The following is a 26,160-nucleotide window of genomic DNA, read 5'->3' on the forward strand; positions in this document are numbered from 1 at the left end:
GGCACGCGAGAGAGATAGAGGCACGCACGTGCGAGAGAGAGAAAGAGAGGCGCGCGAGAGAGAGAGAGAGGGGCACGCGAGAGAGATAGAGAGAGGCACGCACGTGCGAGAGAGAGAAAGAGAGAGAGAGAGAGAGGCACGCGAGAGAGAGAGAGAGGCACGCGAGAGAGAGAGAGAGAGAGGGGCGCGCGAGAGAGAGAGAGGCACGCGAAAGAGAGAGGCAATCATCTTTACAATTCTTTTTACAGTTGTTGCTTTCTGTCCTGTAACTGAATGTATCCTAAATGATTTCTTTCAATTAAGAGTAAATAAAATGTTATTACCGTATATACTCGTGGATAAGTTCTCCCACTGATAAGTCGGGACTTGATTTTACTGTATCATTTCTGTTATTTTATAATGTCATTGTATAAGTCAAATGAAGAATACTCATGCTGTTGGTACAAGAGATTACGATATGCTAATGCCCACCTGAGAGAGTAACCAAGGAGTACAAGGCCTTTATTTTCTGTGGAGCTGCGGCAATGTGCTGTACCAGCGTGTGCTCCAAACCTCTCTCTCTCATGCCTGCATGACCACACAGTATTACCCAAACTATTCCGAAGCAACGTTTGCACTGATTTGTGTTTTAGATTGGTGAATGGCAGCCTGTCCCTGCCCCTCCACCTGATTGGTGGATTTAAAGGATGCACCCCACCCCCTGTCGGTGGAGTGGTGAAGGACAACCTGTCCCCACGCCCCTGACATAATCCCACCCCTCCACCTGATTGGGGTATTTAAATGATGCACCCCGCCCCTCAGCCACCCTCCACCTGCTTGGCCAAGGTAAGTGTCAAGAACATTTTGATGGATGACAGTCCCCTGGTCTGTCAACACCTGTTTGTGGCTGGCCCCCCACACCTCCCTACCCCTTCACCCGAGGACAAGTCCAGATATGTTCCTATCTATACGCTGCCGGTCCAATCGACACGTTCAGGCATGAATGGCCTGCCTCTGACAGGTGAAAAGAGCACATTCAAATAAGTCCCCTCCCTTCTGAAAGTGGTGTATAAAAAAGTGGTTCATCTTCTCCGGCTCTATCTATGATTTTAATATTATCACGAAATTAAAATATCTACCTAACCTTTGCTTTATCATTTGTAAACCGCTTTTATTTGTTGTCTGGAAGCCGCAGTTCAAAACGAAACAGCTTCCCATCTCACAGAAAATCCTTTCACAGAAAGGTATAAGCTTCCAGCCGCAGCAGTGAATCAGGTTTCCCATTGATCGGCTCGAAGCTGAAAACAGCTGACAGCCCCTGCAAGCATGTGTAGAGAGAGCTGCCAGGTATCCTGCTGGGTGAGACCCTGCGTGTACGCGCAGGCAAGAGCATGTAGCTCGAAGATCACAGAAAGTCTCTCTCTACACACTGAGACATGAGTTCGGAGCTGACAGCCTCTGCGCGCCCTTGAGTACGAGCTGGCCAGTACCTGTTGCTGGAAGCTGCAACCTGTGTGAGCCCCGGTGCGCTGCTAAGCATATACGATCTGGCATAGACCTGGAAACTGACAGGGCCCTGCTGTGAGAGTCCCGGCGCGAGCTCGCCTGCAAACAACGGTGTGTAATCTCCCACCAGTACCCCCACTGACTGACCCCCTGAGCACTCGCCTGCAAGCAGCTGTGTGTGAGCTCCAAGCTCGTGAGCGTGCAGCCCGTCTGTCCATGAGAGGTTAAAGAATTTAGCAATAGTATGTAAAGCACGAGATAACTAGTTTGGAAATAAGCCTTGTATCACACAGAGGTATGCATCAGTTCCCTTTTAAATCACGTATAAAAAAAAAAAAAATCTATCCTTGGCTTTACAATTATAATTTATATAAAAATTATACCTAAAAAAGCCCTTTTCTGTCCAATACACCCTACATTTTAAATAATCAAGTGCCTGTATTTTCAGCTGAGAAAAGATCCACAGTGCGAAAGTAAGGCGTTTAGCTTTCTAAAAGTTAGAATTGTACTCAGACAAACCCAGAGCGAAGGGAGCACAAATATTTACAAGAAGCGGGATTCGAACCCACGCGGGCATTTGCCCCTTGGATCTTAAATCCAAAGCCTTCACCACTCGGACAATCTGGTGATAGAAAAAGCCGCTTTAAAATACCATGGCGCTATTCCATGAATACGGCGGTCATTTTTCAGCTCTTTCCAAAACACATCACCCCCCCAGCTCCGGACACCTGAAGCTAAGGGGGGAGGAGGTCAGGGATGATTCACACTTCATATATGCAGCAGTTCCCTTTTAAATCACAAATAAAAAAAATCTATCCTTGGCCTTATAATTTCTATTTATAATTTGTATAAAAAGTATATCCTAAACAACCCCTTTTCTATCAAATACACCCCACATTTTAAATAATCAAGAACAATTACGTATTTTCAGCTGCGTTCAGCACTCTTCGCCACTCCATGAAAACTGGGATCCTTCTTTCAGCTCCTTCAAAAACAGTTGGAGATTCCTCTTCCCACACGGGAGGCCAGAAGGGCAACCCCCAACTTCATCTGTGGGTACTGCTCAAGCATTTTGCCGATACGTGTAATTGGGCAGCTGACACAAGAAACAGGATCACCCATACAAGCCTTTAACATAAGCTCAGATCTTCCTGTGGTCAATGTAAGTGGTCTTAAAAAGGGACAAAGGGCACACATTTGCTAAAAGAACTCACGGTCCAAATTTATGTGGTTCACTGATGCTTGTTCGAGAAAATGTGAGGTTTGTAAACTCTCTTAGGACCTCCTCCAACTAGACAAGATGCCAAAGAGCATCTCCGCGTCTGTACGGGGCAACAGCAGGCTCACAGCTATGCTGCTTCTCTCTGCCAAAGTAAACATAAAAGATCTCCATGGGTGATGCAAGGTTAGGAGTAGGTACATTGTAAATGGAGATAACAGGATTACTTGGTCACTGACCTGGCCATGACCCTTCATGACTGTTGTGTCTGTGTATAGCAGATGAGCAGATCACGCTACAATAAATAAGTGTGCCGTTCCTGTTTCAAGATGAATAACGCTGGTTGTGCTAAAGTACTGAGACGAAGCCTCGTGTTTTGGGGTGAAAGACGGGGACTTATAGTGCGACCCCGATCTTTTATGATTTGCTTCTGTGGCGCTTCACTGAAGTGCTGTGAGCCTGCTGTTGCCCTGCCCCAGCAACGGACAAACAATCTTCAACAGACACTGCAATCGTGCCTTGGGACGCAATTCAGTGTGTCGTTGCCGTTCGGTGGGGAGTGGAAGGGTTCTCAAAATTGTTCAGAAACCTCACAAAATGAAGAAGAAAAGGATGATTCAGCTTCTGATTGATAACTGTGCTGCACACAACATGCTTCCACATTTAGAGAATGTTTGCGTCGAATTCCTCCCACACAATTGCACAGCAGTGCTTCAGCCATTGGATTTGGACATCATTCACACCCTGAAAGTGTATTATGGCAAGGAAATGCCGAGAAAAATTACCAGCATAACTTGTAGGCAGGAGGAGATTAAAATTAACACAAAAGAAGCTACTGAAATGATAGCAAACGCCTGGATGCAAGAGAAAGAAAGCACTATAGTAACAAATACAGAATATCATTACAACTAAATATTTTTGTAGGTCCCTGGGAGTTTGTTGCAATGGAATTTTACCTCCATTTTAGTTTGTTTATTAAACAGTTTTGTGTAACAGAAACTAATGAACAAACAGTGAAACACATCAGTCAATGGCTCAAAGTAGGATTTTTATTTTTGAGACAACAATGCAAATTAGTCGGCACTTTGATTGGTTATGTCAATAATTCTGTCTTTAAGATGATATAAATAAGAAAAATTAGACATTATTGTGTTTCTGACTATTTATTCAGCCAGTTGCTTAGGCAGACAGTATATTTCCACTATTCATTCCACAGATGATATCCCAGAAACAAAAACAAATGTTCATAAGTGACCAGTGCTGGGAAACGTTACTTAAATTCACGATAGTGCTTATTAAAAATAAAATCTTAACCGCCTCCAGTTCAGTGCGTTTCTTTTCCTCACTTTTCTCGATGGGGGAAAAAACAGAGTCGGATTAAAGCTTTACATCCACTGAATGTGTTGCTGCTGATTTAACTGATCGGTTACTTAACTGCACTTCTCTGTTTGCTACCAGCACTTTCCTTGGAGCTCATGATGGAAGGCACGTCACTTCTCTAAGGACAGTATCTCACATCCCAGTCCGAATGGTGAGATGCAATCTCTGTCTCTCAGCAGCCTCGGCCGAGCACTTCAAGCTTACTGCACTGAGCCCGTTGTCTGAAAGGCCGTAGCGGCGCCCACAGATAGGTTGTCTGCAGTGTGTGACTTGGGATTTGGCTGAATGTGGAGATATCAGCTCAGATGTTCTCTTCTACATCGATGCCCAGTTCACTAGAGATGAGGTTAGGCTCCACCGCACACACTGCCTTGGCCATTTTGGTTTCAGTCAGTCTGTTTATGTTCCAACTCAATAGAGCATGTTAAAGAGGGGCTTCATGGACCTCTGAAAAATGTGCTAATTCACAGGGTTTGGCCAACAGAAAGCCGAGTGCAGGAGTCACTGTCAGATGACTTGGGATGACAGACGGGTGAATTTGAGGATTTTGTAATTTATTCAAAGCAACAAACAATTTACAACAAACAAACATGAAAGCACACTGTAAGTAAATCAAGAGAGCGGAATACAAAGTCTTTGAGGAACAGGGAACCCCTTTTGACTGAGGGTGTTATTTTACTAAACTTTCTTGTAATTATTATTAATATTTGACTGACGCCGAGGCGACTTACAACATGTGAGACACAATTACTTACATTTCCTTTGTTTTTTCACTATTAGCACAAGCAGGTGAAGTGACCTCCTCCTGGTGACACACTATCAGTGCCTATCAGTCATAACATATCAAATCCTTTTGAAATTCATTCTAAAACACGTCTTTGACAGGTTACTAATGCTAGTACCTTATGAAAGCTCTCTGAAAGAATATTATTCTGGGTGGGGAAAAAAAAATTCTACCGTTAGTTTTACATAATAACAGTTCAGGAATAAACAATTTTTAACACCAAAATAAAATGCGGGTACTTCAGAACATTTAAATTCTTTGGGGTGGTACACCAAGACAAAGGGGTTGATGCCCCCGGTGTAGATCTTCTCCAACTAAGCCCACTTCTGGAGGTGGCACCCAGTCTGAATTCTTTTGTGGCCCTGAAGATTCTGGTTTGTGAGACTCATCGGCCACATCCAGTACAGCAATATGGCTTCTCGAGATTAATTCCTCCAAATTTTCTTGGCCTTTGTATGTGTAGCAAAGTGTATTCTGATTTTAAATTTGCTTGTTTGTAGATTTTAGTTATGACTTTCCACCAAAAGCAATTGTTTGTGTGTCCTTAGTTTCATACCAATGACATTTTGTAGTACAAATGATAATTAATGTGACTCTCCACAGACTGCAGGCACCCTCAGGTGATGGTGGATGCTGTACAGGCAAGTCTGCTCTCTCCAAGGCTTTTTATTTTATTCTATTTTTTTGACTTGAATATTATTTGGTAATTCTCAAGTGTTAAATAACAAATGTGCTCCCCTCCCACTGAGCTCTTATATACAGTCTGTGTATGTTTTATTATCAAAACCAAACAAATAAAAACAAAACTAAATTAAAAAAAAAACAGCATTTCTTCTTTTAGTGCGCTGCCACAGCGTATTAATATAATTCAGCATGGTGTACAACATGACCATATGGACACTTTGGATTGTCATTTTTTTTATTTATATTATATTAATAGCTTGTGTTTGTAATTATTAGTAACTGATTTGATTTATTATTTAATAAGCATTGGCGAGAAGCTGTATGTATGGCACCCTGGTTTTTTTTTTTTGTTATGTAGACCCTTAAAACACAAGTTATGAGGTGGTAATAGCAATGGTGTAACATAAATTTGATTCATACAGTTAAATTGATTGTACATGTTGTTAAAATGTTATGTAATTTCTAAGGTTTTAAATGTAAAAAGTAAATGCTGGTACTTATGTTAAATTATTTTATTGGTTTGGAAAGTAGCAAAAGGGGTCAGAGGTCAGAAGACACGAGAATAGGAGGGGCGAGAAAAGAAAGGAGAGAACTGGGCTTTTGTGCTGAAAGTGAGGATTGAAACGCAGTCCATGGTAAATATCAGAGAGGAGTTTAAAAAGAGAAAAGAAAAAAAAAAAAGACGACCGGATTCCAGCACGGAATTAACAGTCGGGAAAGAAAACGTGAACGTGATGGTGTTTGGACAGAATGGTCGAGAACGGCAAACCAGTGAGCTAGGGAGCACAGTCTGTGAAACGCTGAACACGGAAGACGTCGGCAGACATTGGATTACATTGTCGATATCGGATATTGTTACAGCTGACCAACTATCGCTGAGAATTGATACTCGCTAGGAAAGAAACAAAAGGGGATGCACATCTGCTGGAAACCAGAAAACGAGACCCGTCTGCTCTATTACAGAATAAGAGGCCGTCACCGAGTAACGTCACAATCACCTTCAAGTAACAGGCCTGCAACGCTTATCTGTGGTACCTTTTACCCAACTTTTGTTTGGTTCTTTTAATTTAGTTTGCCAGCTTAGGTTTAATAAGGGGATTGTACTTGTTTATTGATATTTTTTTCATTCAAAGAAAGGACTGCTGGTTCAACACTGATAGATTTCTTGGATTATTTAAATTTACACTTTTGTATGGATGTGTTATGTATATATATGTAAAGAGTTAATTTATGTAAACTAAACCATTGAACTTTGCCTTTTTTTTTTTTAGAATGGCTGGCTAAGCCAAATAAGGGGGGAAAGGAAAAAAAAAATGGAAATCACGTTTGGCAGGTGGCTACAGTATCCTTATGTGGGGTCTACTAACGAATTGTGCAATTAATGGTAGAGTTATGTAAATTACATTAGTAACAAAGGTTTATTCCTTGAAACAGCTGTGCTCAGAACTCTAAGGTAAAAATTTAAAGAAAGTAAAGAAGGAAAAAAAGAAGAAAACAACTCAGTAAGAACCCTCAGTAAAAGCAGAGGGGTGCTACAGTTAGTTTTTGGAAACGTCTGTTATTTTATTTTTTGTTATATAAAAATAGAAAAATATATATTATCATATAGCTGAACTATGATTTATTATGTGAGGTTATATATATTGTAAAGAGTTCTTTTCTGATGAAATATGTATAATATATTGTAAATAGTTCTATATGTAATACGTATGTTATGAAAACAGAGCTAGGCGCATGGTGGAGGCTGTAGGGGCTTTGGTGAGAAGCAGTTTGTACGATGCCCTGTTCTTTATTTTGTTTCGGGAAAAAGAAAAAGGATATACACTTCTGATTCTCCTCTGTGTTGATTTGTTTCTGACACAACACTAAGTAGGATGGATTCCAGTCAGTTATATCTGCTTACTGTCCAGGCAGGAGTGAACCTCACTCTTTAGTCAGGACAGTTCAGTTGTGCTTCTCTCCGGTGTGAATTCTGGTGTGTCTCTGAAGAGAACTCCTCTGACAGAGTTGTTTGCCACATTCTAAACAGCAATATGACTCCTCTCAGAGATTAAATTTGTCAACAATAGTTTAGTTTACTTACTTTTCAAGACAGGAGTGAACCTCACTCTTGAGTCCTGAAGGGTGCTTGTTTTTCTGGACTGATTTTTGAACTGTTACCCTTTTTCTACTGTTGTGAACTCCAGTGTGTCTCTGAAGATGGCCCATTTGTGAAAACTGTTTACCACATTCATTACAGCAATATGGCTTCTCACCAGTGTGAACTCTAGTGTGGTCTTTCAGACTGCTTATACGTAAAAACTGTTTACCACATTCATTACAGCAATATGGCTTCTCACCGGTGTGAACTCTAGTGTGGATCTGAAGACTGTTTGAATGTGAAAACTGTTTACCACATTCATTACAGCAATACGGCTTCTCACCAGTGTGAACTCTAGTGTGGTCTTTCAGACTGCTTATACGTAAAAACTGTTTACCACATTCATTACAGCAATATGGCTTCTCACCGGTATGAACTCTAGTGTGGTTCTTCAGAGCGCTCATTTGTGAAAACTGTTTACCACATTCATTACAGCAATACGGCTTCTCTCCCGTGTGAACTCTAGTGTGGCTCTTCAGAGCGCTCATTTGTGAAAACTGTTTACCACATTCATTACAGCAATATGGCTTCTCTCCCGTGTGAACTCTAGTGTGATCCTTCAGACTGGTTATATGTGAAAACTGTTTACCACATTCATTACAGCAATACGGCTTCTCTCCCGTGTGAACTCTAGTGTGGATCTTCAGACTGTATATATGTGAAAACTGTTTACCACATTCATTACAGCAATATGGCTTCTCTCCGGTGTGAACTCTAGTGTGGTCATTCAGATTGCTTATACGTGAAAACTGTTTACCACATTCATTACAGCAATATCGCTTCTCTCCCGTGTGAACTCCAGTGTTGATCTGAAGAGCACTCCTGCCAGAGATTTTTTTTCCAGATTCCAAACTGCACTGATCTTTGTTTCCTGTACAAAGTTTAAAAGAAAAGGGGAAAAAAGAGCTTACTTTCAGTCCACTGCCTTTATTATTAACATTAACTCGCATTAAATACATGATGGCTGAAATTAGGAACAACCTTTGATAAGCATAACCAATTATTAAACTTCAGTCGTACATGGAAAGCACACTCATTGTGTTAATTTTACGTTTTCTATTACAACTACTTAGCAGGGCCACATGTATAAAACTTCCTTATGCTCGGCAACATGTCTAAGCCATATCTCACACAAAAGTTCGGATTTTTAAAACTAGAACTTGGCGTTTAAATTGGCTTAAAGTTATGGCAAGTTTTGAGTAATTATAAGTCCAATACAGACTTTATTTGTGTTGGCATTTTAGCAACACCTGGTGGACAAACAAACTGAGCAGAAAATCTCATTTCATTGCACATTTCACATTCTGATGCTTGACAGGCTACACAAGAAGTGAGTTTTGATATATCACAAAGACAAAAAAAAAAAAAAATCCAACACGAACAGTCTGAATGATTTCCGCCCAGTGGCACTCACATCTGTCATCATGAAGTGCTTTGAGAAACTGGTGCGGAGTCATATCATCACCTGCCTGCCAGCAGACCTGGACCCATTTCAATTTGCTTACAAAGCAAAGTGATCCACGGAGGATGCTGTGGCCACAGCCCTTCATGCTGCCCTGACCCACCTGGAGCAGCAGGGGAGTTACGCCAGACTGCTCTTTGTAGACTTCAGCTCGGTGTTTAACACCATCCTCCCACAACGACTGGTGTCCAAACTGGCAGATCTGGGACTTCCATCACTCACCTGCAGTTGGATACTGGACTTCCTGTCTGGTCGCTCCCAGAGGGTTAGGCTGGGTCTCCACAAATCCACTGCTCTCAGCCTCAACACCGGGACGCCACAGGGTTGTGTGCTCAGCCCGCTCATCTACACCCTCTACACATATGACTGGGTCCCCACTCACCATAGCAACAAGATTATAAAGTTCGCGGATGACACGACGGTGGTCGGACTCATCTCGGGCAAGGAGGGTGAGCTAGCATACAGGGACGAGGTGGAGCGACTGTCAGAGTGGTGCACAGTCAATAACCTGCTCCTCAACACCAAAAAAAACAAAAGGAGCTTGTTATTGACTTTAGGAAAAACAAAACTGACATCCAGCCACTCATCATTGGCGGGGCCTGTGTGGAGAGGGTCCCCGTGTTCAGGTTTCTGGGTATGGAGCTGGAGGATGACCTGACCTGGAGCGCCAACACCAAGGAGCTGCTAAAGAAGGCGCAGCAGAGACTGTATTTTCTGAGAATTCTCAGGAAGAACCACCTCCCAAAAAATCTGCTCCTTGCTTTTTATCACTGTTCCATCGAGTGTGCGCTCACGTACGGACTGTGTGCGTGGTACGGCAGCTGCACTTCCTCAGAAAAGAAAGCGCTCCACAGGGTCGTCAGGATAGCGGAGAGAACAATTGGTTGTACCCTCCCCACTCTGGAACAAATCTACACATCCCGAAGCCGCAAAAAAGCAATAGACATTTCACAGGATTCATCACATCCCGGTCATTGCCTCTTCCAGCTTTTGCCATCGGGCAAGATACACAGAGCTATGAAAACTAGGACAAACCGCCTTAAAAACAGCTTTTATCCGAAAGCAATCATGGCCCTCAACTCAGAATAAAACTGCTCCATATTATTCTACCAATGTAAGAATTCTACCTTAAGTCAACAAGTGCAATTTGTATATTTATTACTATTCGGTTTGTTATTATTTTCTCTCTTCTTGTCTTTTTAACTCTTATTCCTCACACTGAGTTGATTGCACCTTCAATTTCGTTGTTCCTTTGTAAAAGTGACAATGACAATAAAGATCTATCTATCTATCTATATCTATCTATTTTGGCTCATGATGATGACTGAATTCTAAGCCGATTTAGACTCCCTACTGTCATTCTCTTTGAAGTGTGTGCTGAACATGTGCCTACATTACAGAGACCATCACACAGAAATCACAGAATCTCAGTTCTCTTACAGGTCTTAACAGCTGTGGGTTATTTGGCGATGGCGGCTTTCAGTGTGAACTGCCTAACCGGTGAGGAACCTCTGAGTCACCCTGAGCCACATCATGCCATCTGTATGGGGTGGTACATTTAAGATGTTACAGAGATGCATGCAATATCTTTACTATCAGGATGTGCAAGCTGTAATCAAAATGCAATCTGCAGCAACACCTTCTGTCATCAGCAGTGGTGGTCTTCCTTGGCCTATCTGTCCCTTTGCGATTACTGAGCTCACCATTGCATTATTCTTGTTGATATTCCACACAGTTGATTTAGGTCATCCTAACGTATTACTGATGTCTCTAATGGTTTTATTATTGTTTTTCAGACTCATAATGGCTTCTTTGACTATCATTGGCACAGCTGTTGTCCCCATGTTGAACAATGGCCACTACAAACTCCAAAGGGCAGAAGCAAGTCGAGATGTCTTAGGCCTGCAAGACTAAAGCAATGAAACACACCCAAGGAATCACAAACTCCTCCGACATCAACTGGCCCAAACATTACGGTGCCCTGAAATGGGGGGGGATCATGTAGAAAAAGTGCTGTCATTTCTACAGGGTGTGACTGAAGTGTTTGCAAATCCCCTTTTAATGAAAATGTGTAATGTAACTTTAATCAAATCTAAATTTTTTTAATCTGTTGAGAAAAGGGTTAAATGAAAGAAAAATAATACTTTGTTTCAGCCATTACAGACAGTACTGTATAAAACAGAATGCCAAGCCAAGCATGAAAAAGGCACTTTCAATAATCAGAATGTGTCCTGACATTTATGCACAATTAAACCAAAACCATTTTACATCAAAACAAACATCAAAATGGCTTCATTAAATCACCAAGAAAAAGACAGCAATGGTGACACCTCAGTGCTCAGTGTTGGTGTTTCAGCTCTATAGGGAAGTGGCAGGTGATACCAGGACTGGTCACCTTTGTGACATACTGGTGACATTTATACTCACCATTATAATGTTTATGGGTATCTACTTGCAGGACTTATTTATGTTGAGTAAAATAAATTTGCCAGGTTTAACTGTCTATTTGCTCTAATGTGTGTGTTCACGTATGGAATTATTATCTCTTATGGCTGCAATCATCAAGCAGTCTAAGCCTGCACTCAATGAAGAGCGCTATAAACAATAAATACAACTGAACTATAACAGTAGTGTTAGACAAGTGATTCCCAATCGGTGGCTCACATGCTTTATAAAAGGGGTTTCCAAAAGAAATATCGTAATGGTGGAATTTTAAATCCCCAACGTAAAAAATAACAAAATATTAAATGTAGGCAAATATATTTACAGTACTATTAATAATACAATAATAAAAATGGGTCAACAAATCAATTAAAATGTCAAATTCATGAATTAAAATTGTTGAGTCGCAACAGGTAACAATCTGTAACGCAATGAGATGCTACGCCACTGGCGATGCGTGTACATTTTTGTATGATCCAGAAACTTCCAATTCAGCAAACCCAAGAACCCCGAATGCGCTCGAAAGAGCAAGAATAACGTCTGCCGATAAAATAAAACATTGATCAGACAAGGAAGAGTACAGTCGAATTGAATCGTACGACACGCTTAAGAACCACGAGTGATTTTAATAAGAAATTGGTAGTGCATAGTGTATGTAAATAAATTACGATAAAGACTTTTTACTTAAACGTGCGCACATCGAAAGTGAATAATTATTAGTCCATAATTTGACTATGGATCGATGCTTAAAAATGGGTAGTTTCATCAAATATGACAAAAAGCTGGACGAGCAATTTGTTACCAATACAGGGTGATGATACTGAAAGTTGCAGTGAGCCAACGTCTCTCCAGACTGAAAGGAAGGAAAAAAATAGACAAACATAGTAAGACAAAAGAGAAGAAACAAAAATATGACAGCGACTATTTTCAAATGGGTTTTTATTTTACCGGGGATGAGTCAGAACCTAAACTGCTTTGTGTAATTTGTAATGAAGTCCTGACAGACAGCAGTTTAAAACAATCACTTCTTCGTAGACACATTGAAACAAAAACATCCAACACACAAGGATAAACCTTAGTTTTATTAATGTTTGTCTGTAAATGTTTTACAATTATGTTTAGGTTTTTCATTATGAATCATTTAGTATTCAAAATGGAAAATAAATTTTAATAAACAATCCAATTTCACAAGGAGAAAAAGGTTGAGAATCACTGTGTTACACAAATTAATCAGCCTTGAATTAAAATTGCCCAGTTTTTGCTGTTTATTGTGAAATCGGCTTGTAGCTAGTTGACAGGTCTACCGATTTCTTGACATGGAATATTTTAATCTGAGGGCACGCCAAGCACTGATAGAGTGCACAAAGTGGAAAGTGGTGAAGAAAATAACTGCGGTTTGTAAATATCTTAAAAGTACCTGAAAAATTATAGGAATATTATATGTGAAGTTTAAAATGAAAAATTTCTAGCAACATCGACTTTCAGCAATGCAGTGAAAGCAGGAAAACCACTAAGGAAACAAATGTGTCTTAGCTCTTAGTAATGGCACCGTTTGAAAAGAAGCAGACACATGATCAGGACAGGACAAAAAAAATCAGTATCACTCAAAAATAATTGCAATTTATCATTTTAGATACTGAGCCATTTTCTATAATAGAAAGTTTAGGAGTCCATCATTTAAGTCCTATAACATGGATGCACAATATACACTTTCATGACATTTCATATACAGTGACATGCGAAAGTGTGGGGGACGGGACCCGACCCCCAACCCCCCCGGATCAAAATAACTTTTACTGTGAATAGTTAAGTCAATAGAAGATGAATTTATCTCCAAAGGCCACCATTCTTTTCTGCGATTTAAACAAGATTTGTGTATTATTTTGTTTTGTAGTATGAGAAAAGGAAGAAGTACCCCACTAATGTATGGGCACCCCAAGTGATCAGAGGTCTCAGATAACTCTAAACCCCCCCCCCCCCCCCCCCCCCCCCCTTGTCAGACTTTATATTAGCTCCTTAAGGGCTTTGGCTTGTTCACAATCATCATTAGGAATGGCAACATGATGCAAATTTCAAAGCTGTATGAATTCTCAGACTCCTCACAGCTTGTCCCAGCAATCAGCAGCCATGGGCTCCTCTAAGCAGTTGCCTAGCACTCTGAGGAATAAAATAAATGGTGACCACAAAGCAGGAAAAGGCTACAAGAAGACAGCAAAGAGTTTTCAAGGAGCCATTTCCTCAGTTTGTAGCGTTATTAAGAAATGGCAGTTAGCAGTCTGGAAAACCAAAACAATTTCCAAGAAAACTGCTCATAAGATTGCTAGAAACGCAATTCAAAACCTCAAAAGCTTCATGAAGGTGTTTCGTAGTCGCACTCTGGAGTGGTGATGCGCTGTTCTTCTGGTGCAGCGACACCACCACAGATATGACCTTCATGAAAGAGCCATCAGAAGAAAACCTCTCCTGTGTCCTCACCATAAAATTTAGCATCAGAAGTTTGCAGATGAACATCTAAACAAGCCCGATGCATTTTGCAAACAAGTCCTGTGGACTGATGAAGTCAAAACAGAACTTGTTGGCCACAATGTGCAAAGGTGATTTGGAGTAAAAAAGGGGGCTGAATTCCATGACAAGAGCACGTCTCTGACTGTTAAGCAATGGGATAAAATTGATCATGTTTCTGGCTTGTGTTGCAGCTGGTAGCCTGGGGGTATTATTCAGTTCCTTAAATTGAGTGTGCGTAAGTCACCTTGACATCAGTCTAACAGCCAGATACAGCAACAATAACATTTATTTACATAGCACATTTTCATACAAGCGATGAAGACCCGATCTTCATACAGAGAAAGGAAAGGTGGACAAAAATCACAGCCTTACAAAAGTATTTTCCTTTGATTAAACAGAAATTGGAAATATTACAAAAAATCTGATGAGAACAGGCCATTCAGCCCAACAACTCTTGCTAATCTGATCCACCTAACCTCTCTAAAACAACGTCAGTTTGAGTTTTCAAAGTCCCTAAAAGTCCTACTTCCCAACACACTACCTGGTAATAGTGACTGTTGTTTTCTGTGTGACGAAAAACTCTTCAATGTGTAGCAGTGCTACTGGGGAATGAAACATCAACTCCCTGCAGTGGCTTTGATTGGTCGTCTGCTGATGGTGCAGGGGCTGCTGGGGTCAAGGAGGTAGGCGCAACATTTAAAAGGAGGCCAGTTCAACAGAGGACAAAAAAGTCTTTTGTGTTTGGCGTCTGGAGTTGCCTATCTTTTTGCCTACCCATGTTGCTACTTGTGTTTTCTCATTTTACCCTGGAGATCGTCTCCTGTTTTGGGTGTATGAACTGTCTGGTGTCTTCCTGCTGCATGAGGACTGTCTGAGGATTTACTGTCATCCTGCAAAGAAAGGAGAGCTCTTGATCCCATTGACAAGTCATCACCTCATCAGGAAATACCAGTAGGACTGACCTTTACATTCACATACAGCGTGCTTATCTCTGGACTACCTAACGCCATCATTTCATTTCATCAGTTGCCGTATTCATGGACTTCATCGTGTGTGGTTTTTGTTGGTGGTTTGTTATTTTTGAATTCATGTTTATTGTACATCGCCGTAAGGGGTAGGATAATTTTCATTTAATATTCTTTAATTTTTATTACTGGTTGCTTTTTTGTCTCTGCGAGGGTGTGTGTGTGTGTGAGAGAATCGGGCCAACGCTGGACGCGTTCCTTGGGATCCCCACTGTAAAAGATAAATAAATCGCCGTCTCATCGACAGTGGGAATCTTAGCTGGGTGTTTTTAGTCCGTTAGAGATCTTTATGTGGAATTATCCCTTAACAAGTCTCCAACTGTGCCCTCATGTTCTTGTTGAACTCTTTTTAAAGTAATAACCAGGCTCCACTGCTCCAATTACTTTAATGATGTTAAACACTTCAGTTAAAGCAAATGGAGATTAAGTGGAGGCTTGCCTGAAAAGGCTGAACTCATTTAATCTTTTCTGATAATTCTACCTCTCACCCCTAGTTCTAACACTGCTTTGTATTTTTTAGACAGGAGACCAAAACTACACACACGGACAAGAGGAGTCCACTATAACTCCTCAATTCGTCTCATCAAGGGTACTTAGAATTTTCCGAATGCCCACTGTTTATTCAAACCACACACTTACTTCCTATGTGTAATACATTACATTTTCTTACATTAAATTTAGTCTTCCAAAAATCTGCCCAAGCCTGTATGCTGTCCAAGTCCCTCTGTAATAATTCAACAGATTCTCGATTAACTGCCAATCCACCTAACTTAGTATCATCTGAAAATGTAACCAGCTTGTTATTCATATTCCTATCCAAATATTTATATTTAATAAAAACAGCAATGACCCCAGCTCTGACCCCTATGGGTCACCACTCTTACAATCACCCAATTATCAGCCAATTATGATAAGGTTACTCTCACCATCACTCTCTGCTTCCTGTGTGAGCCAATTATGCACCCATCACCCTGAATTGCCACGTTTTTTAGTTTGATGCCCAACCTGTCATGTGGCACCTTATCAAATGCTTACTGAAAGTCAAAATAAATAATCTCATCTGCTCCACTTTGATCGTATCCTTTTGTTGCTTCCTCATAGAATTCCAGCATGTTAGTCAAACACAACCTCCCTCTTCTGAACCCATGCTGACTGTTCCTAATAACTCCTGTCCTTGCCAGGTGTTGCTCAATCTTATCCTTAATTCCTTCCATTAATTTTCCTGTGATGCACATTAATCTTACTGGCCTATAGTTGCTTGGATCTGCCCTGTCACCCTCTTTATATAATGGGATGGTATTTGCCATTTTTCAGTCTTTCGGAATCTCTCCAGTGTGCAGTGACTTCCTAAAAATTTGTGTCAAGGGTTTATATCTCTACTCTTTAGCCTCCTTAAGAACTTCAGTTGCCGCTTACATGGACTTCATTATATGTGGTTTGTGTTAGTGGTTTGTTATTGTTGAATTCGTGTTTATTGTAGATCACCATAAGGGGAACTGGGGTAGGATCATTTTCATTTAATATTCTTTAATTTCTATTACCGGTTGCTTTTTTGTCTCTGCAAGTTGGGCCAAGGCTGGGATCCCCATTGAAAAAATAAATAAATCACCATCTTAATCAATGGTGGGAATCTTAGCTGGGTTTTTTAATCCGCTAGAGATCTTTATGTGGAATTATCCCTTAAGTCTCCAACTGTGTCCTCATGTTCTTGTTGAACTCTTTTTAAAGTAACAGCCTGGCTCCACTGCTCTAATTACTTTCATGATGTTAAACACTTCAGTCATGCCTCCTCTTAATCTCCATTTGCTTAAACTGAAAAGGTTGAACTCATTTAATCTTTTCTGATAATTCTACCTCTCACCCCTAGAATTAGCTTTCCTCTGGACTTTTCCTAGCACTGCATTGTATTTTTTGTAGACTGGAGACCAGAACTGCACACAGAACTCCAGATTAGGCGTCACCAGTGTGTTATAAGGCTTCAACATAACCTCCTTGGACTTGTACTCCACACATCAAGGCGCTATATAAACTGATATTCTGTTAACTTTAATGGCTTCTGAACACTGTCTGGAAGTTGATAGAGACAAGTCCACTATGACTCCTAAATAATTCTCCTCGAGTGTACTTAAAATTTTCAGACCTCCCATTGTGTATTCAAACCATACACTTTTACTTCATATGTGTAATATTTACATTTTCTAACATTCAGATAATTAGATTAGATTCAGATTCTCGATTATCTGCCAATCCACCCATCTTGGTATCATCTGAAAATGTAACCAGCTTGTTATTCATATTCCTATCCAAATCTACTCTCTATATATAAAATCCTAAGCCTAAAAATGCAACAACTTTCTGGCATGGTTTAAGTTGGGCTTATTTTAAAATCTACATATATATGTTTGGGATCATTATTTTCAGAATTTATGGAACTTTAATATGATGTTGGTGGATTTTCAGATTTTTATTCCATTTTTAAATTAGAAACTGAAAAAACAACAAGAATTCACGTCCTGTGAGACGAGACTTTGCGCCAAGAGATTTAACTACACCTGGGGCCAGAAATAAAAGACAAAGAGTAGGACAGCTCCTGTACAGGCTTTTAAATGTTCGAAGCACAGTGTGAGATGCAGATCACACAGCAATCCAGCAGCTGATTGAGCAAAGAGGAGATAAACAAAAAAAAAACAAAAAAAAAACAAAAAAAAAAAAAAAAAAAAAAAACACTATTTGATTCCCATTCTATCATTGTTGAAGAAGGGGTTTCAGAGGAGCAACCGCATCTCCTTGGGGTGCGTTCAGCCCCCCTCTTCACAACACGAATGGAAGAAATGCCAAATAGCTGGCGCATAGCGCAGGCCAGGAAGGTTGGCAAGTAAACCCCCTTGTACTTTACATTTTCTAACATTAAATTTCTTCTTCTGCAAATCTACCCCAGTGTGTATGCTGTCTAATTCTCTCTGTAATGATTCAACAGATTCTCGATTAACTGCCAATCCACCTAGCTTAGTATCATCTGAAAACTTTACCAGCTTGTTATTCATCTTCCTATTCAAATAATTATATATAATAAAAATAGCAATGGCCCCAGCACTGAACCCTACGGGTCACCACTCTTACAATCACCCAATTATCAGCCAAATATAATAAGGATCCTCGCACCATCACTATGCTTCCTGTGTCTGAGCCAATTCTGCACCCACCTACAAACATCACCCTGAACTCCCACTTATTAGTTTGATGTCCAACATCTCATGTGGCACCTTCTCAAATGCGTACTGAAAGTCAACATAACTAATCTCATCTGCTCCACTTTGATCGTATCCTTTTGTTGTCTCCTCATAGAATTCCAGCATGTTAGTAAAACATGACCATCTCCTGAAGCCATGCTGACTGTTCAGAATAACTCCTGCCCTTGCCAAGTGTTGCTCTTATCCTTAATAATTCCTTCTATTAATTTTCCTGTGATGCATGTTAAGCGTACTGGCCTATCGTTGCTTGGATCTGCCCTGCCACCATTTTTATATTATGAGATGATATTCACCATTTTCCAGGACTTCAGAATCTCTCCAGTGTGCAGTGACTTCGTAAAAATATGTGTCAAGGGTTTATATCTGTACTCGCTAGCCTCCTTAAGAACTCGAGGGTAAATATTATCTGGCCCTGGTGATTTGTTTGATAAAGTAATTGAGCAGCACTGAAACAAGGATGTTGATAGAAGAAGATCTTGTGAAAGAAGTTAGCTGTTTGGCCAAAATAACACGTCAGATGAGGGAGGACTGATCAGTAAAACTGTTCTTTCCATGTCTTGCTCAGTCTTTTCCTTAATAAATTCCTTCCATTAATTTATCTGGGATCCATGTTAAGCTTACTGGCCTGTAGCTGCTTGGAACAGCTCGATCACCTTTTTTATAAAAAGGAGATATTTCCATTTTCCAGTCAACAGAAATTTCCGCAGTGTGGGAGGACTTCCTACACACGTGCGCTTGGGAGGCAGGCTAAGGGCTTAACTGAGGGCAAGATACCTGAGCAGGCTTTGACAAAGTGCACAAACCTTTCTTCGCCCTCTTCTGCAGATCATAAGAAATAAGCCTAAAAAGCTTCCTCCAGTTCCTAAACCCTTTCCTAGCTGCACCTCCCATCAACGTCATTTCCTGCTCTTTGATTTGGGACCCACCTCTTCCTCCCCTGCCTCTATAAGGCCCCAGCACCTTCCCTCTTTAGTTTGTCCCTTTTTGGATGCGGAACCAGACAGTACTCTGAAGCCATGTTTTTTCTTCTTATACTGTGCGTTATAAATTATGGGGCGGATACCCAAATCTTTTTCCACTCTCCCTTTGTGTTTTGACAGTGTCAAAGGTTTATATATGTACAGTAATCCCTCCTCCATCGCAGGGGTTGCGTTCCAGAGCCACCCGCGAAATAAGAAAATCCGCGAAGTAGAAACCATATGTTTATATGGTGTAGCAGTAGATGCTCGTGTCCACCTCTCGAACCCTCAGGTACCACTCTTCAGACCAGGTGAATGTATAATAATAATAACTTTTTATTTTGTTATTATAATGTAGTGCACCAAGCACTCTCCTCCACACACTCATAAACACAATACTCTTCTCTATAACCAATACCTCCTCTCCCAGACACGTCGCCACCCTACCTCCCAGCTCAGCTCAGTGTTCTGGGCTTCCCAGAGTTCTTTTATAGCCCCTGACCCGGAAGTGGCTCCAAGCCAAACCCACAAGTCCGTTTTCCTTCCGGGTCAGGGCAAAGTCCTTTTCTTCATCCCGGGAGCACATCGCTTCTTCCAGTCACGTGACTGGGATGCACTCCCGGGTTACAGGGCACACAAGAGCTCACTAGCCCCCCTACAGCGACTCCTGGCGGCCCCCAAGGTATCCAGCAGGGCTGTGTCAAAACACTACAAAGTCCATGAGGCCCTGCTGGAACTCGGGGCACAAATATGCTGTCCAGAGGGCTCCTCCTAGCGGCCTGGGGGTGATGACCGGAGTCCATAGCCGGTCGTCTGTCACAATGGTTATTTTTATATTGTCATGCTTGGGTCACAGATTTGTGCAGAAACACAGGAGGTTGTAGAGAGACGGGAACGTTATTCAAACACTGCAAACAAACATTTGTCTCTTTTGAAAAAGTTTAAACTGTGCTCCATGACAAGACAGAGATGACAGTTCTGTCTCACAATTAAAAGAATGCAAACATATCTTCCTCTTCAAAGGAGTGCGCGTCAGGAGCAGATAATGTCAGAGAGATAGAGAAAAGCAAACAAATCAATAGGGCTGTTTGGCTTTTAAGTATGCGAAGCACCGCGGCACAAAGCTGTTGAAGGCGGCAGCTCACACCCCCTCCGTCAGGAGCACAGAAAGAGAGAGAGAGAGAGACAGAGAAAAACAAACAATCGAAAATCAATACGTGCCCTTCGTGCTTTTAAGTATGCGAAGCACCGTGCAGCATGTCGCTTCTTGAAGCAGCTGCACAGAAGGTAGCAATGTGAAGATAATCTTTCAGCATTTTTAGACGAGTGTCCGTATCGTGTAGGTGTGCGAACAGCCCCCCTGCTCAATCCCCCTACGTCAGGATCAGAGAAAGTCAGCGCAAGAGAGAGAGAGAGAGAGAGAGAAAAGTAAGTTGGGTAGCTTCTCAGCCATCTGCCAATAGCGTCCCTTGTATGAAATCAACTGGGCAAACCAACTGAGGAAGCATGTACCAGAAATTAAAAGACCCATTGTCCGCAGAAATCCGCGAACCAGCAAAAAATCCGTGATATATATTTAAATATGCTTACATATAAAATCCGCGATAGAGTGAAGCCGCGAAAGGCGAAGCGCGATACAGTAAGAGATTACTGTATTCACTTACCCCCTTAAGGATAACAATTATCTGGTCCTAGTGATTTGTTTGAGTTCGGCCTATTTAATCTCAGCAGCACTTCTCTCTCTACAATTTCCAAATCTCTCAGTACCTCCTTAATAGTCCCGGTTACCACTGGGAGGTTATCCACCTCCTCAAATGTGAAAACTTCAGGGAAAAAAAACAAAGTTTAGTGCATTTGATGTCTCACTGTCTATGTATTGTAATTCCCCTTTATTGTTCCAGATCTGCTTCACCTCCTTGGCTATTATTACTAAAATATTGAAAAAACTCTCTTTGGTGCATCTTTTTGCCCTATCTGCAATATTCATATGTAACTGCATTTTAGATTCCCTGATATTTCTTAATTATTGCCCTCTTACTCTAAACGCCCTATTGTTAGCATTGGGGTAATTAGTCTTCTATGACTTATTTAGCTATATTTTACATTTGCAGCTTCTTTAATCTTATTTACCCACTGCAGAGTTCTTATTAATTTCTTTAAATCTGTCCTGCATCATATGTCAAATGTTTAACTTCTTCCTAGTAAGGAATCCCAGTTACTCTTGACGGTTTGCTGCTATAACATCAGTTAATTACTGACTTGCCGGCAACTGCAAAAGCTTTCTCTGCCCTCTGACCAACAAACACAAAGGTTTGAATACAAGTACCTTTACTAAACATTCAAGTAGCTCTTGTGTAGATGGCAAAAAAAAAAAAACATTGAGAAAAAGTATGAAACACCCTCAGAGCTCCTTAATGGTAACTACAAAAACAGTTTTCAGGAGCAAAAGTTATATTTAACTCACTCTCACACAAAAGTAACACATACACACAGCCTTTTTCACTTTACAATGCAAGAATGATTTTAGCATGTCACTTCACTTCACTTCTCCCCACCTTCCCTCCTACATCAATAACCTCAGGCAATTAGGTGTAGTAAAAGACAAGCAGGAGTTAAGTTACAATTTAAACAATGTATTATTGATAATATTCATAAATAATAACAATATGCAAAGTACATTTGAATATTGGCAACCGTACAACCTGATTAAATGGTGATGTGTAGTTTCAGGCAGCACACAGACTTGTTAGTTACTTAAAATGTCTCTAATTAAGGCATCATTTGTGGTTGGCTTTCTTCAGAGCAGGCCGCATGCCTGTCTCAATATGGCTGCAGAGGTGTGCTCTTCATTGTGTTGTCCTTTTCAGTTCATCAGTTTGGCAAGACAGAGACGGAGGTTAAGCAAGCACATTTATAGATGTTCTGTCCAACCCCTAGAGCCAATAGTATTTTGTGATAATTAAAGGCTTCTGATACAAGCCAGTTCCAAACAGCCATACTTCAGACCAATGGGGGAATAGAACATCTTCACACCTGACCCCAAACCATATGTTAAGGTAAAGCTTGGCAGTTAGGCAGCCTGACTTTCATATGAGGGTTGACTGAGAGACTTCTGAGAAACATTAGCCAAACTTGTTTAAGGCACTTTCCCCCCCAACTCTGTCGTAAAATTCAAAGAGACCCATTCACAAAAGACAAGGGGCAAACATTAATGCTTCTCACTAATGTAACACCAATATTACATTGCTTTGCCTAAATTACATTAAAAAAAACATACAAAATATTTATCAACTTGTATGCAAAATTTCATATCACAACAACGGTGTTGCTCTAATTCAGTGCCTCAATGTTCCATCCAGATACCTCTTAAGGATAATCACAAGGACCTTAAAAGATGTGGGTCCTCATGTATAAACGGTGTGTATGGACAGAAATGTTGCGTAAGAGCGTTTCCACATTCAAATCACGATGTATAAAACCTAAACTTGGTATAAAGTCACACACACTTCCATGGAAGCTCATACCCTGTTGTACGCAAGTTCTGCGCTTGGTTTTGCAGACTGGCGGCACCCAGCATCAAAGCAGTGCTACTGTTCCTGTGTGGTTTCCCATTCTTTTTCAGATCCACATCCCTGACAAGGTTTTATAAATACACTGAAATTAACCGCATATTGTTTATTAGTTTAAGGCATCTGATTGTAATTAACCTGTAACAATATAATGGTCCACAGAATGGTCAAATTATTCTAAATACCATAGCTGCTTTAGTGTTGTTACTCTCACTGAACCTTCTTCTTTCAGCTGCTCCAGTTAGGGGTTGCCACATCGGATCATCTTTTTCCATATTACTCTCACTGCACCACTCTGAGTATTTATATCACTGTATCGGAGTGTGAATCACAGATCTGCAGCAGCTAATCGTTAAGAGAATTACCGGTATATAGCATCAAGCACACGCAGCCTCAGCCATTCGCTATTTGAACTGTTCTCACACGACAAACGCTTCAGAGCCTTTCCTGTTCGGACCTCACGGTTCACAAACAGTTTCATCCCAAGAACTCTAAATGCACTCAATTAGTCTATCAAGTGCTCCTTGTAGAACTGTTTGTACTTGCAAGTTACCATGAGGTAATTGTACTTATGATAGTTATAATATTGCACAACCTGAGCCACTTTTTAAAGCACGCATTTACATATGATGACTATATATTTTTAAGATGAAATGCAGCAAAATATATTCATTATACAGATAAAACTTTACACGGTGCCGCAGCGCTAGCGAGAAGCTTGAGCTCCGTGCACGGATTGTTCCTGCTTCGCGCTGTATTCTTGCTGTGGCTGGCGCAACACTGGAAGGATAGATGGATAGAATAATTAAACATTACGAAGATATTTCGATGTTCCTTAAAAGTTTTGAAGAATCTGTGTTCTAAGTACGGAATCCATTCCCGGGCTCCTGGACATTTTTCACTCCCGGGAATGAAACTGCTGTAATAACCAGGAAAATGGGAATGGCCAAGCTCGCATATATAGTGTGTAAAAGTGTAAAAATCGATCAAGAAATAACAGAGATATAGTTGAAAATAATTAAGTGGCACGGTTTTTTGGTCCATGGTGTAGTGTGTTGCCGATTAATTCAGTCAACAACAGACCAGCATCAGTCAGTCTCTAGGCTGACTGAGCACAGTGGACTGGGAGGTGTCTGCACTCTGCAGCTCACGAATGCCAGGATGGGGCAGAGTTCATTGACGTCTGTGCTGTTGACAGCTTTGAACAGCAACTTGAAACTGCAATGCGTCAGTCTGTTGCATCTGCATTATCTGTGCTAAGAAACTTGCCATCACAGAATAATGACAAGAAACTGGATGCATCAGTAAAAGCTGAAATGGTGTTTCAGAGCAACGGCAAGAGCGGGTGTTGTTTAGAACAAGTGTATCAGTATCTGATGACTGTGCTGCTAACTTCAGTGGAGGCAGAGCGTGCTTTCTCAGCAGCTGGTGTACTCTGCACAAAGGTGCGCTCTCGCCTGGACGACTGCACGCTCAACACGTTGTGCTTTCTACACTCTTATTACCACAACTAACTAGATACATGTACTTACATGGCAGCATGAACTGCTTGTAGATAAGGTTAGTCTTTTATTGGTGTCAACATATTGCAGTAGTTTTATTAAAAATTAGTGTCGCTCATTCTAAAACCGTTCACATGTGAGATGCCCGTGCACCGTGTGACATGCGGGATTCCCGAGTTCCCGGGAATGTATTCTCTAGTTCTAAGCTTACAGATGGCTTAACATCTATTACAAAGCTGATTGTGTGGCGATTGGGTATTTAGAGAAAGAAAAGTAAGGACAGGAATTGGTGGTTAGTACGTTTGAAAAAGACAGTACTTCTGTAAGAAACCATTTATTTCATCGAAGGTCGCGCATGGCGCAGCAAGCATCTTGCGTAAGCCATGAACAATCACTGCGCCACCGTGTTCCCATGATTAGTAACATGCTTTAACTCCTATCATCATGAAAATGATATCACGGATACTTCTCAGTATTTTAATTATTCAGAGAGCTGTAATATTACAAATGTAATGGATTCTGTGTCCTGTCGGAGGAAGAGCACGCAGTGATTCAGGCACAAAGCACATAGAAGATCAAATACAAAACAAAGCACTTAACTTGCTACTTTAGTTACAATGGGATTTGAGAAACTAGCATAAAAAAAAAAAAAAAAAAAAAAAAACGATTTTAAAATGAAGTTTATGATGTTCTACTTTAATGACAAAATAAACTATGTGATTAAAGTGGAAATTTCGAGATTAAAGTTGGCATTTTGTGCTTTTTTCACACTGACTTTTTTTTTCACTGTACCCTAATAAGCTTTCATATGACACTCAGAAGGTGGGATACAACTCGCTTTTTCATGGCGACTTTGATATCTGACAACTTCTTATTTTATTTCGGGCACTGTGCGACTCTGTGAACTTAAGCTTTTGAGTGTCTCCGACAGTGTATGTCACTTGATCAACTTCCTTTTGTTGTTTATACCACTGTTTAAACCAACAAATTGTATGTTTTTCTTTGCCTCCACTTGATATTCGCTGAAATTATTATATTTTTCCCTCGTACTTTTGCTATTGCCTTTTCACAGAACACTGAGCTTAAGGACTATTTATATTGATTTGCATATTCAAAGAGGGGTAATTCTGGGAGTAGTTGGGGTAGGGCAGCAGGCGCGTGCACGTGCGTTAATTTCCATGCTGACCAGAATTTAATAGCGGAAGAACGTGGAAGGTGGCGAACGCACAGATTTATGCAACTGTATTTTTTTGTGCATAAGTACATTTCCACTTTTGTGCTTACGTCATGTAATAGTGCAAATTCTACGCATGGCATTATGCATGAGGCTCCTGAAGAGCTGTATAAAACTGGAAACCGTGAACAAAGCATTTTGAAAGGCTTGACGGGGAGCCAAACGGTCTACAAAAATGGAGCAAATTCAGTAATGGAGTGGGCATCCTGCAAAGATTACAGTGTGAAAGCAGAGGTGAAGAGAAAAAAAAAAAAAAAAAAAAAAAACAGAAGGGAAGAGCAAAGGGCCTGCAGAAGCATCTATGTGCATGTGTCCATGTGAAGGAAAATAAACCGCTCAAAAAAAAATTAAACGAACACTTTGAAAACCCATCAGCTCTCAATGGGGAAAAAAAAAAATCCTGCTGGCTATCTCTACTGCTATGGCCTGATATGGTAATGTGTTACGAACGAAAGGATGGCAGCCACATTGTTTGATGGAAATGAAAATGATCAACCTACAGAGGACTGAATTCAAAGA

The 26,160-nt window shown here is 40.7% G+C and overlaps 1 protein-coding gene, 1 long non-coding RNA gene and 1 pseudogene across 5 annotated transcripts in view; 1 reads left to right on the forward strand and 2 right to left on the reverse strand.

The window, feature by feature from the left end:
* LOC114668746 (zinc finger protein 208-like) overlaps positions 1-26,160 on the forward strand; it is a 690,636-nt pseudogene that overhangs the window by 266,235 nt on the left and 398,241 nt on the right.
* LOC127527878 (uncharacterized) overlaps positions 1-26,160 on the reverse strand; it is a 438,124-nt gene that overhangs the window by 127,941 nt on the left and 284,023 nt on the right. The gene's annotated exons all lie outside the window — the stretch shown is intronic.
* LOC114668832 (zinc finger protein 883-like) overlaps positions 7,095-26,160 on the reverse strand; it is a 35,076-nt gene continuing 16,010 nt past the window's right edge. For both annotated transcript variants that reach the window (XM_028824808.2, XM_028824802.2), the window contains exon 3: positions 7,095-8,563. In XM_028824808.2, coding sequence (XP_028680641.1) covers positions 7,632-8,563 — 932 coding nt within the window. In that variant the 3' untranslated portion in view covers positions 7,095-7,631. The remainder of the gene's footprint in view (positions 8,564-26,160) is intronic.

Source organism: Erpetoichthys calabaricus, chromosome 1 (genome assembly GCF_900747795.2).
Source record: "Erpetoichthys calabaricus chromosome 1, fErpCal1.3, whole genome shotgun sequence".
NCBI classification, from domain to species: Eukaryota; Metazoa; Chordata; class Cladistia; order Polypteriformes; family Polypteridae; genus Erpetoichthys; species Erpetoichthys calabaricus.